At 39.9% G+C, this 17,264-nt stretch overlaps 1 protein-coding gene and 1 long non-coding RNA gene across 2 annotated transcripts; one reads left to right on the top strand and one right to left on the bottom strand.

Annotated features, from left to right (window-relative positions):
• Positions 1–2,211: 2,211 nt before the first annotated feature.
• On the bottom strand, positions 2,212–15,073 carry LOC121299294. Its single transcript, XR_005947379.1, has 3 exons — positions 14,987–15,073; positions 3,347–3,425; positions 2,212–2,906 (listed from the first exon to the last, which is right to left on the bottom strand). It is a non-coding gene; the product is annotated as an uncharacterized LOC121299294 (long non-coding RNA).
• On the top strand, positions 13,134–16,685 carry LOC121299293 (ras-related and estrogen-regulated growth inhibitor-like protein). Its single transcript, XM_041226971.1, has 4 exons — positions 13,134–13,370; positions 13,469–13,522; positions 13,862–13,938; positions 15,002–16,685. Exons 1-4 carry the CDS (start codon positions 13,238–13,240, stop codon positions 15,425–15,427), a joined length of 690 nt encoding a protein of 229 aa, XP_041082905.1. The 5' UTR covers positions 13,134–13,237; the 3' UTR covers positions 15,428–16,685.
• The last annotated feature ends 579 nt before the right edge of the window (positions 16,686–17,264 follow it).

The raw sequence follows: 17,264 nt of genomic DNA, 5'->3' as shown, positions 1-17,264 counted from the left end.
TCATCCAGCTGTGTGGACACAGAGATCCATGTTTGCTCTTGTAATTACAAAAAGGGCAGTGTATCACACAACAGTGCCCGTTACATGTGCATGCATTCTCCTTACAGCACTGCATTGTGCAGACTCTTCCCATCCTGTACTCATGCCTCGATCTGGCAGCCACCTGGCTCACATTTCAATAGAGGGACACTTTACTGCATATTGTCTGAATTTTCATAATGTTTCATTTCTTATCTGTTACATATCCCATTATCTGTGTTCTCTATCCTCTCTGTCATAGTTTCTACTTAGATCGTCATTTTTCCTTCCTGACAGATGGTAATTAATGAGCTTTGACCTATATACAGTATTGCAGTGGCACATTTATACAACCAATATTAATACAACCAACTAGGCCAGCTACCACCTGTTTTATATTTGAAGCTGTGTTCAGCCACATTCTTACTTTTTTATTGATATTATGCACTGCCATTAGGAGTTTTCAAAGTAAAATGTGGTTTTACAATTATGTTTTTGATATACCTGTGTGAAGCAATGTTAAGAAGCCAGATTGTGATGTTGTTGGCACCACAATATGATGTTGTGGGCACCCTCCTTGCTCTTTGATTGCCAGTGCTTTGTGATGTTGTGGGCACCCTCCTTGCTCTTAATTGCCAGTGCTTTGTGATGTTGTGGGCACCCTCCTTGCTCTTTGATTGCCAGTGCTTTGTGATGTTGTGGGCACCCTCCTTGCTCTTTGTTGACCAGTGCTTTGTGATGTTGTTGGCACCCTCCTTGCTCTTTGCTGACCAGTGCTTTGTGATGTTGTGGGCACCCTCCTTGCTCTTTGCTGACCAGTGCTTTGTGATGTTGTTGGCACCCTCCTTGCTCTTTGCTGACCAGTGCTTTGTGATGTTGTGGGCACCCTCCTTGCTCTTTGCTGACCAGTGCTTTGTGATGTTGTGGGCACCCTCCTTGCTCTTTGCTGACCAGTGCTTTGTGATGTTGTTGGCACCCTCCTTGCTCTTTGCTGACCAGTGCTTTGTGATGTTGTTGGCACCCTCCTTGCTCTTTGCTGACCAGTGCTTTGTGATGTTGTTGGCACCATCCTTGCTCTTTGCTGACCAGTGCTTTGTGATGTTGTTGGCACCCTCCTTGCTCTTTGATTGCCAGTGCTTTGTGATGTTGTGGGCACCCTCCTTGCTCTTTGATTGCCAGTGCTTTGTGATGTTGTGGGCACCCTCCTTGCTCTTTGATTGCCAGTGCTTTGTGATGTTGTGGGCACCCTCCTTGCTCTTTGATTGCCAGTGCTTTGTGATGTTGTGGGCACCCTCCTTGCTCTTGATTGCCAGTGCTTTCTGATATTGTGGGCACCCTCCTTGCTCTTTGATGACCAGTGCTTTGTGATGTTGTGGGCACCCTCCTTGCTCTTTGATGACCAGTGCTTTGTGATGTTGTGGGCACCCTCCTTGCTCTTTGCTGACCAGTGCTTTGTGATGTTGTAAGTGTGAAGGAAGCTCTGAGATTGCAATTGTGTTTGTTGTTACTGTTTGTGCAATACGTTATTGCATCTGGACAAGGCTTACTGCATATAGAACAGGTGTTTCCAGGAAGATGGATTAATCCAACCAAAGGAGGCCCGATAATAAAAAAATAACAGCATATTATTGGACTTTGAAACAGGGTGAGGGAAAACAGTTAAAGGAACAAATAGTGGATGTATTTGAAAGCATACCGAGTACATTGTTTTGTTTTTTTGTTTTTTTGCATTCTATCCAGCACAAAGTGTCATTCCTAATTAGGGAGATGCAGCAGTTGTTAGCAATACCCAATTAACAACATGACCTCAGGCCAATTATCATTTCAAAATTAGACCGGTTTATTTATTTAAAAAAAAAAAAAAAAAAAAAAAAAATGCTTGGTGTTTTTTTTTGTCAAAACATCACATCATGTGAAATAAAACATATTTAGATACAAACACAGTTTGTTTGACCTTTTGTCTCTAAATGACTGCAGATAATAAATAAATAAAAAAAAAAAAGATTTCCTCTGTTTTTTTTTAATTTATTTATTTATACAGAAAATTAACCCATGGAGGCCAAGGCCTTGTTTACAAAGGTATCCTGTCATATACAGACACAATCATACATAAAAAAACACAATTAATATTTGTGTGGTCCAGCCTCAGAAAATAACAACAAATAAACACAGGAGCAGTAATACAGCGTTTATTTTTTTTCTTTTCAATGTGGATTAAAAGAAAAGCAAAGGCAAGGAGTTTTAAGCCAATCCCAAATCCGCTCTTTATAACCAAAACACGAGAGGCTATCAAATTCCATTCTTAAACCATGGGAAAAAGTGTTCCAGGTTTTTTGGGAGTTGATAAGAAAAAGCCAGTTATCCTAATTGTGTCCATATCCTTGGGAATACCAAACTAGCAGAATCATGAGATCGCAAACTAGAGCCAGGATTGACCTTTCTGACCAAAATACTAAGCTAATCAGAAGCCAAACCTTTAATAACTTTAAAAATGAAGCAATACCAGTGATGGAGCCTTCAATTTGTCAATGAGAACCATTCTAGTTTTTTACACATCTGGCAATGATGTGTCAAAAAAGGACACTCTAAAACAAAACGGCAGTATGAATTATGTATTACATCCAATTTTTGCAAAGACTATTTTAATGACATTATGCATCCGCCCAATGAGAAGCTTAATAGAATTACAAGGACAATGCCACCAGATTTATCGCTAAATTGGATAAACCTTAATCAAGTCTTGTCTGCTCCCAGTCCAGCTGCTGTTTGCATCCCTTCACATTCTTGCTGACCTCTCTATAATCAGACTTGCTGATGTGGTTATTGCCCATTACTGAATGGAATGATTCTTCTTGTTCATTTCCAGAGAAAAACCCCCATGACCATCCCTGTAAAGAAGCCAAAGACACTATGTGTGTATTTGCATTTTTGTTTTGCCACTATACAATACATATGCAATGTAACCTCCTTGCTGACTTAATAAATCTGCCATAATAAATTTGATTTCTTAACATTTGTTATCGTTTATTTTATCCTTGCTGTTGCAGAGGAATCCTACTAAAAGCCGCATGATGAGATGTAGCATGGTGATTATTTCTGCACAGCACTGTCAATATTAAGAATCTAATGCATGGATTGTTGAGACAGTTTCACGTGTTGTCAATGATGCATGGAGAGAGATTGGAGATGACTGTGAACCACGTTCACTGAAGGGTTCCGAGCCACTTCCCAATCTCACAGACTGATTTCACCGTTTATTCTTCATAGAATAAATACAGAGACATTAAAAGCATGTAAGTCATAGGAAAAGCAACGATTGGTGACTTACCGGCTTGCGTTTCCAATGCCCCTGCATTCAGGTGAAAGACTAAAACAGGTGTGTTTGTTACTTCTTGGTTCACGGGTTGCTATGAAAAAAAAACAAAGTTAAGAAATTAGCTTAATGTGCACCTTTCATATAGAAAATGTGTGACTAGGTGCACACATGATATTATCCACTGTATGAATAATATACGTCAGTCTACAGTTAATGACTGTTAATCTGCATTTAAAAAAACCCACGCAGCCTGAAAATAAGCACAATTTAATTAAAGTTGAATAGAGGGATGCGAGGCTGAGGCTGTGGTGTAATTGAACATGACAAAACAATGTTCTGCTGTCGTGTTAGCTGCACTAAATGCATACAGACACCAAGTCTGGAGTCTTTGATGTCAGGCTTTCTTTTTTGACTGTTATGTAACGGCTTTGACAGCGTGGCATTTTAAACGAGTCCAGGAAGAAGCCCTCGAATCCAATTCTTGCTCATACAAGTAGGCATGGGATTTGTTACTATATTCCAGTATATACCAGGGCTGTCCAGCAGATCTCTTTTGAACCGCGCACGGCTCATTGCCCTCCTCAATACATCTCTGCTCATTAACAGATGAAGCATCCCGTTTAGGATGTGGATGGGTTTGACAAGAATACAGGAAGCATGGTGTTGTTCAGTAGAAGGCACAGTTAAAATGCAAGAAATGAACAGAACTGAAGCAGTGTTTTTGTTTAACCTAGTTGTAGTAAAACAAACCTGATTACACTTTGCATTAAGAGTCTCTACTTACTGTGTATTTACATAGCAGTTACTTAGTAACTGCATGTGTTCTAACACATCATTACAATGTTATTATGCACAGTGTTTTGCACTGTATATGTAAGTACACAATTGTATCAGAAAATGGTCAGGGTTAGTATTAGGGTTATATCATGTAAAAACTAACTATGCAAACTAACACTGTAATTATGTGTAAGTACACATGTATTTACTAAGTAACTACTATATAAATACACAATAATTAGGTTCATCTCTAAGAACCCCCTGGTTGTCGGCTTGGGTCCTTATCCCTACAAGGCTGGACGGCTGTGCCTTAGTCAGTTCATACTTTGATGGTCACAGAGGGGGGTCCTTAGTGTGCCATGTATCCCTAAAGGGGAAATAGCCAATCCAACACAATTTTACTGCACCTCCCTCAGCCCGTTCCTCATCTAAGATGACTGGAAAGTGTATGGTCCTTGATTTTAATCTCAAATCATCCTGACACAGATACCCTCACATATCCCCCAAGAAAGTGAAAAGATTATGTATGCATGTTAATTTGAACTGCGCTTCATTTACATTTAAATGAAGTAGTGTCTGAGTGAGATCTAACTCGAATTAGCCTTGCTGCCACCTCTGACAGCAGAAGAAGCGATGGTCGTCTTTTAGCCTGACACTGGAAAACTGGTTAAACCAAACTCAAGAGCCTTCTGAAAATATCACAAAGAATATTGATAGTGCTTTATCACCCCACCATTAGCCTGTTGGTCCTTTATAAGAAGGTCTGGGACAATGTTTAATTAAAAGCTCATTACCATGAACTAACTCTTAGCATGAGGTGGGCGTGATTTTGTATTTTTCCAGCATGTTAATTACAACCGTGTTATTTCATTTGGGGGCTGCTGATCTTTTCTGAACCCTTCATCTCAGCAATAGCTCTGTACTAATGAAATGCAACACTCCAGGCATTTTAAAACCTTCCTTAAGCCTGACTCCTCCAATCCCATCTCTGTCACAGTTGTTTAAATAGTCCCAGAGAGGCTGTGGACTGACTGGTATTCTCACTCAAAACGGGTAAAAATGAAATTGACTGCTTAATGAAAGTGTAGCAGATGCACTTCCAAAAGAAACCACTTGAAAGCATTCAAATACTGCAGCGTGAAACATTCCAAATGTCACCTCAAACAAGTTGCTGCATAAGTGACCCAAAAGGTGGCATGTGCTTGATGGGCTGAATGTACATGAGGTCGAAGTGATCAGAATGTAATAACATCAGTCTGTGTACACCGTGTTCATTTTACCCTGTTATTATTATTATTATTATTATTATTATTATTTATTATTATTATTATTATTATTATTATTATTAATTCAACAAGGGTCTTTCCAAGCTCCAGTCTTCTGTCCTCTTGTGCTTTAAAGCTCTCTTATCTCACAGAGTGCCAAGGGCATATCATTGGCTATTCTAAAATAGAATTTGCTCTAAAATTGGCAGGGCTGCAAAAACAGGCAGATGTGGGGGAAAGAAACTGCAGCAGAATAAACAAATAAATCCCAGAAGAGACTGTGACAGCAATATTGTATGGGTGTGCGCATCAAACAAGAACTGACAAGAATCTCACGTCTTGGCTGCAGTGCCTTACGTAACACATTCTCAAAATCTCCAGCTCTGTTCTGTGGATCTGCAGACTACTGCAAATAGAAGCTTAAAGACAGGCCAGCTATTAACCCTTGGCAACTACAACATTGAAAAAGCTTTGCTAATCAAGTTAAGTAGCACCATTTGCAATGCGAAAGTTCCATTTGAATTAGTGTAGAATATTCTGCTCTTCCTACTAATCAGTTTGTAGAGGTCTGGTCTTAGCAAACAGTTGTGATGCCTACTGTAATATAATGAAGTCTCCTTCATATTGTATGTATATTTTAGTTTCCATACTGATGCTTTGCAATGCAGTGTAATATGTATATATTTCCCTTCAGGTGTTCAGAATAGTAAGAGTGAGCTCAACCTTCATCCAAACCATAAAATGCAACAGCAGGCTTTCTTTTAATAATAATTCTGAAACATTCAATTCAATACAAAGAGTCAGAGAGAGAGAGAGAGAGAGAGAGAGAGAGAGAGAGAGAGAGAGAGAGAGAGAGAGAGAGAGAGAGAGAGAGAGAGAGAGAGAGAGAGAGAGAGAGAGAGAGAGAGAAACTGCTTATATCCGAAGAAACTGAAGAAGCCCAAATTGTAAAACTCATCCCAGCATGAAGTTGGATGAAGACTGAAAAGGGTCTGGAAAGTGAACTGCATTGCATTGAACGGCGAGCTCTTGAGTTAGAATGCTGCAGGGCAGACAAGTGATTGCTGTTATGGATAAGAATCCCCTGAAAGAATGCACTGTTGTGGTTTCTAAGACTGCCTGAACACTGCTGCATTTACAGTTTGCAAAGCAGTACTGACTTTTCAAATGGTAACAGATAGTACTTTGAGGCTTTTGTAATTTAATGATAACAATATGGTGACTTGAGGTGGATAATGACTTTGGTTTGGCTGCCATATGAGCTTACAGTGTACACTCGGGGCAAAAAGTAATTACACAACTTACATGCTTTGGAAAATATGAGGAGCATGACCTTATTTTATGGCACCAGTCCTGTGCTTTCCCTTTGCTGATGCTTTTGGGGATGTAGCTCATTCAAGGCGAATAGTAGAGTAAGTTACAGATAAACTAAGTAACTACTCGTTATCTATTCCATAGAGCACAACAGTGTTTCAAACCTCTTTGCTGTTCCAGTTTAGTCCTGTTATTTTAAACTTATTAAGCTCAGCTTGGTCAATGATAGGACAGTTAGAATCCAGGTAACCCCTCTGTACACAGAAATCAGCAATCTCAGGTCTATGGTGAGCATCCCATTAACATTCATACTGTGGTCAGGCTAAATTGGTAAATTGCTTGCCAAATTGAACCTGGCCACTTGTACTAAAGAACTGCACTGACTGCTAGGGTCAGCTCAGCCAGCAACCCTACAGGAAGTATTGAAGCATGTTGGCTCAGCAGTGAGTTCAGTGCCTTTCAATGAGTGCGTGGATCAGATACAAGATAAAAGGAACCCTGAGCGATGTGGGGGAAATAAGGAATTCAAATAAAAAAGATAAAAAAGTGATCCATCCACAACTTCAGGAACACTTTTTAAGAATTAAAAATGCCTTCAAAAAAGAAAAAAAAAAAAATTCACACAAAACACAGGCACAGCTGCAGCAGCAGCATTCATTATAGTTCTTTCTACCTTGCTATCTGCATGAGTGAATCCATACTGTTTAATTCAACCCTTCGCTCCCATGTGACAGAGCTGGGGTGCTGTCCTCTACAGAGCAGAGATTCAGTTTGATCTGCAGTATTGGGAGAGTGACGCTTTAGAGACAGATCAGGCCCCATGTCAATAATATCTTGGGCATGGGAACCAGCTGTAAACTGAAAAGGTCTTCATATTCAGGTCACATACTGTACTGCCTGGCTGACAAGCAGAACAGAGTTCTGAACAGTGTCTTTGGAAGTCAGCGGATATAGATGTACTGAACATTTGCTATAAATGATTACATATCTAATGTACATTTGCCATTAGGTATTTACAGTTGTGTAAAAGTGATGCCTTATGTATTTAATTCCTTACCTCTTTAGTATCTGATTATGTGAGTTTTGTGTGGTCCTGCCTAGTTCATTTATTTGCCATACTGGCAAACTTTTCCAGCAAAGATTGCTTCTGAAAAGACTCCTTGTGCATGGTTTTTCTGAATGTGCATACTGTATAAGTCATCCAGCCTTCAATGCACAATGCTTCACCTATGGCTTCTGCACACAGAGCAAGGCTAATACTGTATGTCTCCTCGCTTTGGAAAACCAACCTTGAGGAGTTTAATACAATGCACACTTCCCTGTCAATTAGGTTTGATTGCACATAGTCATTCACTGTCAGTGTGGGTAAATATCTATGGCACATCACTGGAACACCCCAGTTCAGGGTCGTTACTTCCATAGGCCGGGGTATTGATTTTTTTTTTCATTAGCTTTTGTGTCTGTTGAAGATTAGGCAGGCTCACGGTCAGTTTTATGGGTGCTAATGAATCAGATTATTAGATGGTTTAAAACACCTAATGAGACTAGCTCATTTATTTATTTTAAAATCAATTTTGTATTGTATTTTAATAGGACCTTGCATGGGTATGTTAAACTCTGCAGTGATTCTTGGTGTACAAAAAAAAACAACTATTTGACTTACCTGTACAAGCTATTTATTAGATGAAGGGGTGTTATTTAATTATAAACTGCTGTCTTGCATTAAAAAGCCCCCGTGCCCCACTCCACGCCCTCTGCTGGTTAAGTGAGTCAGTGTTGCACACTCTCTATACTGTAGCTCGCATCCCACAAAGCAAGCTATGTGTGCTTTAGTAGCCACTGAGCTTCAGGGCATAGCTATATCTTATTCTGGTAAAGTTGTAGATTTCCTTTGAAGGTGCTGAGCAATTAAATATTTGTAGGTGCAAAATGTCCCTTCCACATGTAGATCATGAAGCATACGGCAGCCCGTAAAAGCAAGTGCCAAGATTTAAAATGCCAAGCCAGAGTCCTCGTTTCTGTGCTAACAAGAAGTTAGCTGTGGCCTTGGTGACAGCTATTAACGTGAGTTTCAATGTATTCAACCCGATCTGCCAGAACAGCCTCCCTAGTGAATGTCTATCAGCACACACACAGACGCACACACACACGTCCACACACACACACACACACACACAGGCACACACACACACACACACACACACACACACACACACCGCACACACACACACACACACACACACACACGCACACACACACAGGTCCACACACACAGACGCACACACACACAGGTCCACACACACAGACACACACACACACACACACACACACACACACACACACACACACACACACACACACACACACACACACACACACACACACACACACACACACACACACACGCACACACACACACAGGTCCACACACACACACGCACACACACACAGGTCCACACACTCAGATGCACACACACGCGCAATTGACCAAGCGTATAATGTTTTTTAATTCTTGAATTTTTTTCTCAGCACATTTTTCAAAAGGTGAACATGCCATGTTAAAATTTTAATATAGCTTGAGAGTGCATTGCAGACCTTGAATTATAGAATGTTTTTTTTTGTTTTGTTTTGTTTTGTAAAATGATCAGGAGGGTAATACAACATCTAAGTAGAAAGTAATGTTCCAATTACAGTTTCTGTGAAATTACAGACTCAAAAAAGAAATCTATAGTATAAAGTCATGCATAATGCATAGCTGCGCTGTGAATAACGATGTCATTTTCATATATTTTGTTTGCCAAACACAGAGAATGAAATGAAGTAATAATAATGTGAGCGGTAATTTATTTCAGGTCCATGTCCCAGCTCTGTGAGCACTCTTATCTATATCCAGAACGCTTAGTGAAATACATCATCATGCCATTCACATTGGAAAGCAGGCAGATTTTGTCTATGGGGGGAAGCTGTTTGTCAAGTTAAAGAAATATCAATTAAATTGGCTTCAGTTCATTGCAAATATTCTTATAAAGGCTTTTGGATAGCTCCTTTCACTAGTGCCTGTGTTATGAATTCAGGCTGTGGAACCTGTACCTGTGAATGAATTTCTTGAATACACTGTGTCATTGTAAAGCATGTACCACCATGCTAAGTTCATTGTGCTGTCCATTTGGGCACACCATTCGCTAGCAGGGTACAGCACTGTTGGGTGGACGTGATCCAGAATGATGCTAAAGTAAAGAGAGGCAGTGCTCAGGCCTTCCAGCATTACCAAGGGACCCATAATTATATAGAAGCCAGTCCTTTGTGGTCTGTCTAACACAGAGCAGTCCTGGCAACACAATAGGAGCTTGAACTCTCGGTATACTGGGCCCTCTGAGAGCAGGGAATGGAAGCTGACAGGAAGGCAGAGAGGTGCACGCTGAGAAAGCTCTTGAAATCTCATCTGGGGCTGGGGGGCGCTGGTGATGGACTATATGTCTACCTGGATTTTGTTAGTGCACTCATCTTATATAAGAGCCACTTTACAGTAAAAAGTCATTTGTTTTAGCAACCTTGAGCATCTTCATTGAAACAAACTGAATTCACTGCAAACCTGCTGTGTACCTTTTACTTCTCGTTTTTTTGTTTCAGTTTGAACACTCCATCATAACTATGACAATGATTGAGTTCATTACATGCTGGCCAATTCACAATACAGATTACAAGGCTGATTTTATTCTGCCGTTGAGTTTAGAGAATGGGGTCATGTTTATTTGATTAGCAGAACATTGCTGATCTAAGCAGAAGCAACAATCATGCAGAACACACATTAAGACATTAAAGATGATTGCAATCCTTTAACGTCTATTAAAACTCTTGAACAGGGTTTCTGGATTTATTCACTTTATTATACAGTGACATCTAGTGGCAAGTAGAACTCTGTACACAAATTCATATCTCGGTCAGGGATACCAATTATGAACCCACCTGGCATCCTTCTTAATCTAACCATCCTCCAGTTCCCTGTTATTAACCGTATAAAAGTTACACATGTAACGTGTCATTAAAATGCTTTTGCAATGCATTGTTTATAATCATCGTCAAACCCTTTCATAACACTGCAGGGCTTTTATGTGAACCCTTACAGTTTGAGCGTCTACTTGCTGTTATTTCATGCAAACTTAGCCTTGTGAATTACCTGAAGTAAAGCAGTTAGGTGAGCTCCTTTATCTAGAGGAATGTCGTTATAAAGCTGGCGAGGTAGGATAAGGAGATGGAGGCTATGCAGCAGTAAGCCAGGCACAGAAGGCTCTGCTGTCACAGAGGGTAAATGCAGGAGCGAGTGGACCAGTGGAACAGCCTGCAGCACAGAGGGGTGCACGGGAAGGGTTGGCAACATTAGGATTGCCATCTGCAAAGTGCACTAGTTTTGCTGACCACCCAGTATCATGTAAAACGTAATGTGTCATACACGATCAAACAAACCGACATGGTATAAGTATACCTCTGTCTTGAGCACACACCACACCATTGAATTAATATGCTGGACCCCGCTGCCAAATTTTGTAATTTATTTTATGCTTATTTTGTATTTACATAATATTCTGCATGAGTGGACAGTTTAGCTTGAATAATTATGAATGAACCTAGAGTCCTCCAACACACACTTGAAAATGCAACTTTTACACTGTGTAGATTACAATACTTTATACCTTTTAAAGAAAGCTGTGTATTGAGCTCCAGTAATAATACACAGCTAGTCGCTATAAGAAATGTATGCAACTGTCTGATTGGTGGAAGTATTATTGGCGATCCAATCAAAACCGCCAATAAAGCCAAAACAAATTCTCCACCAAAATTTCCCCTTATACAGTAATTATAAACCCAGGTTCTTGAATGCCAAAAACAATTAAAGTGAGAACATTTTTATTGAATAAAAAGATTTAAAAACATTAATACAAGTACTGTATAAGGCTTTTCTTTGTCAGATACAATAATACATCTATCTATCTATGTATCTATGTATATATATACACACACACACTGTCTATACTTTTGCACAGCAGTATATATATATATATATATATATATATATATATATATATATATATATATATATATATATATATATATATATATATATATATATATATATATATATATATTATTAACTTCTATTATAGGAACTCCTTACTATTCTTTGTTCACAAATTAACTGTTGTCTTGACGGAAGACACTGTGTCCACAACAACAGGGTTCCAGACAGTTGATGGTTGGCTGTCACAGTCCAAAGCACCTTTGACCATGTTCTATAATCCAATTTCTGTGTTTTTGAGCATATTTTAGCCTTTTAGTCTTGTTCCCCTTTGTTAACAGCGATATTCTTACAGCAACATATCCTTCAAGTCCTGGTTTCAAGAGTGTCCTTTGTACTGTTGATTTGATGGACAATAACACCTGTGCCTTCCATTGTGTAGCCACTGGGTGGCGCTCTGGCTCTGGCTGTATGCCTTGCTTGGCTGTTGTAAATGGTAATACAGCACTCTGGAACACATCTCCACAGCACCTGGTTTTATAGGTCTGCTGAAATACATATGGTTATACCTTTCTGTTTAAGAGAGACGTATTTCTTATAAACTAGAACATATTCTTCAATTCAAAAGCAACAATGTTTCTCAGAATTCATAAAGGTGGTCAATTAAAACCATTTTCTATGTTTAAGCTACATTTCTTTTTCTTAGAAGAACATTTTCACATCACTACATAATGATACAAAGTGCAAATGGTGATAGTGTGTGTATGCAACAGTAAAAGTCAAGCTCTACCCATGGGCCATATGTCCTTCGCAATCTCTATTCAGTGCTTTACTGTGCACCTTTAAGGCGCATTGGGTATTGCTGTAGATGCAAAGCCAGTAATGTGTGCTCTTGGTTGCCTATTCTTTGGATGTAAACTGCACTGAGAAACAATGCAGGCTTAGTAGCCAGGGTGGTGTAGGGTCCGCTCCATTCAGAGCTGGATTTCTAAAGCCTTTACCACAGTCTTGAATTAACTCCTACCTTTCAGAGGAGTCGTTTGGAAGATTTTATAAAACTTGAACCAAACACTACAACCTGTGACCCTTTATCACAAGCCGTTGTACATCATTTACATTGAATTGCCCCCTTTAAAAAAATAGGATTTCTTTAATGAGCGAACGCTTTGAAAACATGTGCAGAGATGTCAAGAGAATCAGATCAGAGAATCAACGTCTTGGAACCTGAAAACACAAATAGTGTTACACCAGCTAACAGACTGACAATAAAAACTAGGACGCACATGCATAATGAAACTCAGTGCAAGAGAAAGAAACTAATTGAACAGTATGTGACAATGCACTAAATAATCACTTTTATTGAGCACATCATGTAATGATTTACATATCCACGCCCCTTGCAAATAATAGCACAACCCAGTCAGTCCGCTTGCTCAGGCAGACCGCTGAGAGGGAAGTTTTTTGCAGTCTGAGAGATCAGGGAAACGTGTATTCAGGTTGACAGTTGCTGAGTTGTTCGCCACTAGTTTGCAAATGGTGTTAAGAAATTCCACTTTAAAACCAACCTCAGCTGAATCTAGAAACTGTTCAGATATGACCGGAACTGCAGCTTTAAAGACGGACGCTAACGTAGTGGTCCTGGGAGCAGACAGGGTCGGCAAAACTGGTAAGATTACTTTATTACTCGACCTGGTACCACAAAACATTTTTAGAATAATAGTAATACAAAAAAAAAAGTTTCTAAACAGTATTTTCTTATTGCAGCTCTCACAGTACGTTTTCTAACTCGGAGATTCATTGGAGAATATGGAGATATTGGTAATTATTGCAATTATGTTTTTTTTTTTTTTATATATATATATATATATATATATATATATATATATATATATATATATATATATATATATATATATATATATATATATATATATACACACACACACACACACACACACACACACACACACACACACACACACACACTTAACGTCTTGGTATAGTTGGTCAGTATATTCTCCACATCTGAAAATACACTGTAGTCTGTGCAGCCACAATCAGTGACACTGAAGTACTGCCTTTAAGTAACACTATGCACAGCACAACGAGCAGAAACTGGAAGGGTTTTTAACACCAATCAATGCTTGTGTTTTCCAGAATCAATATACAGCCACAACGTTATTGTGGATGGAAGAGAGATTTCTTTCAGTATCTGGGACTGCCCGTATTCGCAGGTAAGTTCTCAGAGGTATGTTTGCATACCCACTGTACACAGCCTACTTTACTACTGGTTACTATGATGGTTGAGGTAAAATTTGCTTTAAAAAGCCTATGGGTTCAAGCAGAGCATACCCAAAATGAAATAGCAGCACTGTTGCTTCCAGGCTACTGTTTAAAGAATGCATGTAGAAATACAAAGACACTCGCACTGCAGTACTTTTTTTGTATACTATAATTGCTGGTATGTTCAAATTTAGCGTTTTTTAATTTGGTCTATGGTGGAACAAGTCATTCGTTTTTGTTCTCATGCAGATTGTTCTTCGGTTTATTTGCTATGCCAACACAATGGTTTGCAGGCTAGCGTATCACGAGATGCCGCTATTGTTTCCTTTTTTGGGGTCAATGCCCTTTTCGGAGTGTAGTTTAACTGCTAAGGAAGCAGTGCTTGCCCTTTGTTTGAGGAATGTTTTCCCCCATTTCTTTAAGATGTTTCCTCGTGCTCTTTGTGCGCTTGGTAATCAGTTGTCATTGCTCCTTGTGATATACTGCGCCCTGCTCTGAAGTTTGCGCACAACTAAGTTTTAGAAACGATACAGAACAAAGGGGTGATGCTGCCTGTAATGAAGGCGGCTTCAGGTAACATTGTAGGTCGTTGCTTTAGTTATTCTTCAGTGTTTTATTTACTGTTCCGTGTTTCGTGGTAAAGTGCTGCTGTGGAGGAGTCGTAGTGATTGCGGAACATTTAAATAAATAAATAATGCATGGGTAGTAAATCCATTTCTTTTTGTTATTTTAGTTATGGATTTTTCTTTCTTTTTTTCTTCCTAACTGTGAATGCGGTGATTGAACTGAATTGTGACATGCCACACAGTAGCTGATGTGCAGGTATATTTGTATAGCAATGGTTCAGTGGTTATGGACCAGACCTCTTTGGAACAGAGGTGGCATTGTACGGTCCCTATAGACATGCATTGTGCTCTCCCTATAGACATGCATTGTGCGGTCCTTATAGACATGCATTGTGCACTACCTATAGACATGCTTCTGTAAGATGTCACTTACATGTTTCTTCTTTAGGACCTGCCTGAAGTGAAGTGTATCCAGGAGAAGAGGACCCAGTGGGCGGATGGCTTCATTCTGGTGTACAGCATCTGTGACCGAGCCAGCTTCAGCATCGTCCGCCAGCAGATCCAGTGCATCAAAGCCACGAAGGAATACCTGGGCGTGGAGAAGGTGCCCATCGTGATCGTGGGCAACAAGCGGGACCTGCACCACCGGAGGACCGTGTCCAGTGAGGAGGGCAGGCTCCTGGCCCTCTCCACAGACTGTGAGTTTTACGAGGTGTCTGCAGCGGAGACCTACCATGGCGTCCTGCTGGTGTTTCACGGGCTGCTGGAAAGAATCCGAGAATCCAGGACTTCGGCCAAGAAGCCAGCCGGGATCAAGAGCATTGTGAAGAGCATGTCTGCGGTATTCGCAAGAAAGAGGACGGACTCTGTGTAGCAGACCGGACCCGGGGGCTGCTGCCACACTCCGGCTTTCAGTAACTCTTCCTGCTGTTAAAGTGCTGGCTTACTCACTCTGGCCACTGCTGTGGTGCCTGTTTTTAAAAAAAGATACATATTTTACTTAGGTTTTTAAAAGCATTCCCCGTTATGACATTAAGGTAGAAACAGTGGAAAAGGGTTTTCATGTATTGTACCAAACACTCATAATCAAACGGAAATGCTTAAAATCAAATCATGTTAAAAAAAAAAAAAAAAGCATTTTTTTGGGAAGGACTGTAAGTAGATGATCAGGGTGACTGTACTGAACTAGTTTCCTGAGAAGCACTTAATGGATGAAGTGGAGAGTGGTTAAAGGGGAGGTAAGGACAGCTGCAATGAGCAAGGTCGTAACACAACACTTAATCAGGGCGAGTGGCAAGGAAGTAAATACTGAATCCAAAGTGAGCAGCACTAGCGAAATATTATAATACTGAACAGGTCAGCAACACAAGGAGGTGCTGCCGGCTGTGTATTCCTTTCCAGTCACTTAGTTTAACAGAAAAGGTCCCTTGAGATGAGACACACGTCCATTATAAGAAGATCCCAGGGGAAACAGAGTGTGGTTTGGGTCTGTCAGGCACCTCAGAAAATCCTTTTTGAGCCCCAGTTGCTTTTGCAACCCGGTGAACCTTATCTATGTTCATTTTACACTACCTCCTTGTGGATACTTTGTCCCTTGTTTCGTTATTCTATTCAGCAATGCAATACACAATCCTCTATCTGCCCGCTGTCCTGCTGTATCTGATACCCATAACGTTGCAACGTCTGTGTTTGTATTTAGATTGTAATAAAGAGTAATATTGGTATATGAAGCTCAAACCTGCCATCTTTGCATTCATACCCACATCAAAGCCAATATATCAAAGGAGAGCCTTCCAGAATTATAAAGTTTTGAACAAAAGTATTGACAAGAATCTCTGTCCAAACCCTGAAATGGAAAGCGGGTATTCTTTTAGACTGGCTGGTATATATTTGTACCCTTAAAGAAAGGTTGAAGCCCTGTGTAATAGGCATGCAGGGCAATAAAACACTGGGGTAGTGTAAAGACAGAAAACTAAAACAGAAGCAAACGCCACTCCTGGACATGCACAATGAAAATGTGTTGATGCCACTTGTATAATGAACTGTAAATATGTACATGTACTAATTTAAGTTAAATGTAAAGTATTTCTATTCTTTCTCAGCTCATGCTGTAATAAATACACATAAAGACAGCCGCTGTGGTTTTGTTTGTTGTTCGCTTGTTATCTTTACTACTGCTTCTGCTTTCCTTCTTTACCATGGCTGTGCATCGGCTGATAGGACTACACAGCTCCTGACAGCCTCCGAATGAAACTGGAACTGCGAGTGCTGACACGTTTATCTGAAGCACCCGGGTGGCTCCTCTTGGCTCTTCGTAGATTGTAAAATAAACCACTAGCTGATTGCTGCAGCACTTCTCACTACCAAAGTGCATACAAAACAAAGGAGCAAGCATCGTCGAAGCAGGTGCAGTATTGTGCTCTGGTAATATTTCACATTACTGTTTTGAAAGTTTTTTTTTTTTAAAAGGTAATTGTTGCACATAGTGTGTAATGATGCTTATTGAAATGCAACATTTTAATGTATCTCTCGTTTTGATGTTCAGCACTATGTGTGTCCAGAACACTGGGTCCTATTCACGTTTAATTTCAGGACTGTTAAGCATTATATACAAATGCATGTTTCACAAATACTGGTTTAAAACAGGTTTTAGAAATACTCGTGATTCTGACCCACACTGGAAGGTCTGACACAGGCTGTCTGGCTGCTAT

Source organism: Polyodon spathula, chromosome 24 (genome assembly GCF_017654505.1).
Source record: "Polyodon spathula isolate WHYD16114869_AA chromosome 24, ASM1765450v1, whole genome shotgun sequence".
NCBI classification, from domain to species: Eukaryota; Metazoa; Chordata; class Actinopteri; order Acipenseriformes; family Polyodontidae; genus Polyodon; species Polyodon spathula.
The sequence above is the reverse complement of the archived record's forward strand: the minus strand, read 5'-3'. Positions and strand labels throughout refer to the sequence as shown.

Excerpts from the sequence above, each read along its gene's own strand:
- LOC121299293 (XM_041226971.1), top strand. The coding sequence starts at position 13,238 with ATGGTGTTAAGAAATTCCACTTTAAAACCAACCTCAGCTGAATCTAGA. Across the intron at positions 13,371-13,468 it reads AGACAGGGTCGGCAAAACTG|CTCTCACAGTACGTTTTCTA; the intron begins GTAAGATTACTT and ends TTCTTATTGCAG. Across the intron at positions 13,939-15,001 it reads GGGACTGCCCGTATTCGCAG|GACCTGCCTGAAGTGAAGTG; the intron begins GTAAGTTCTCAG and ends TTTCTTCTTTAG.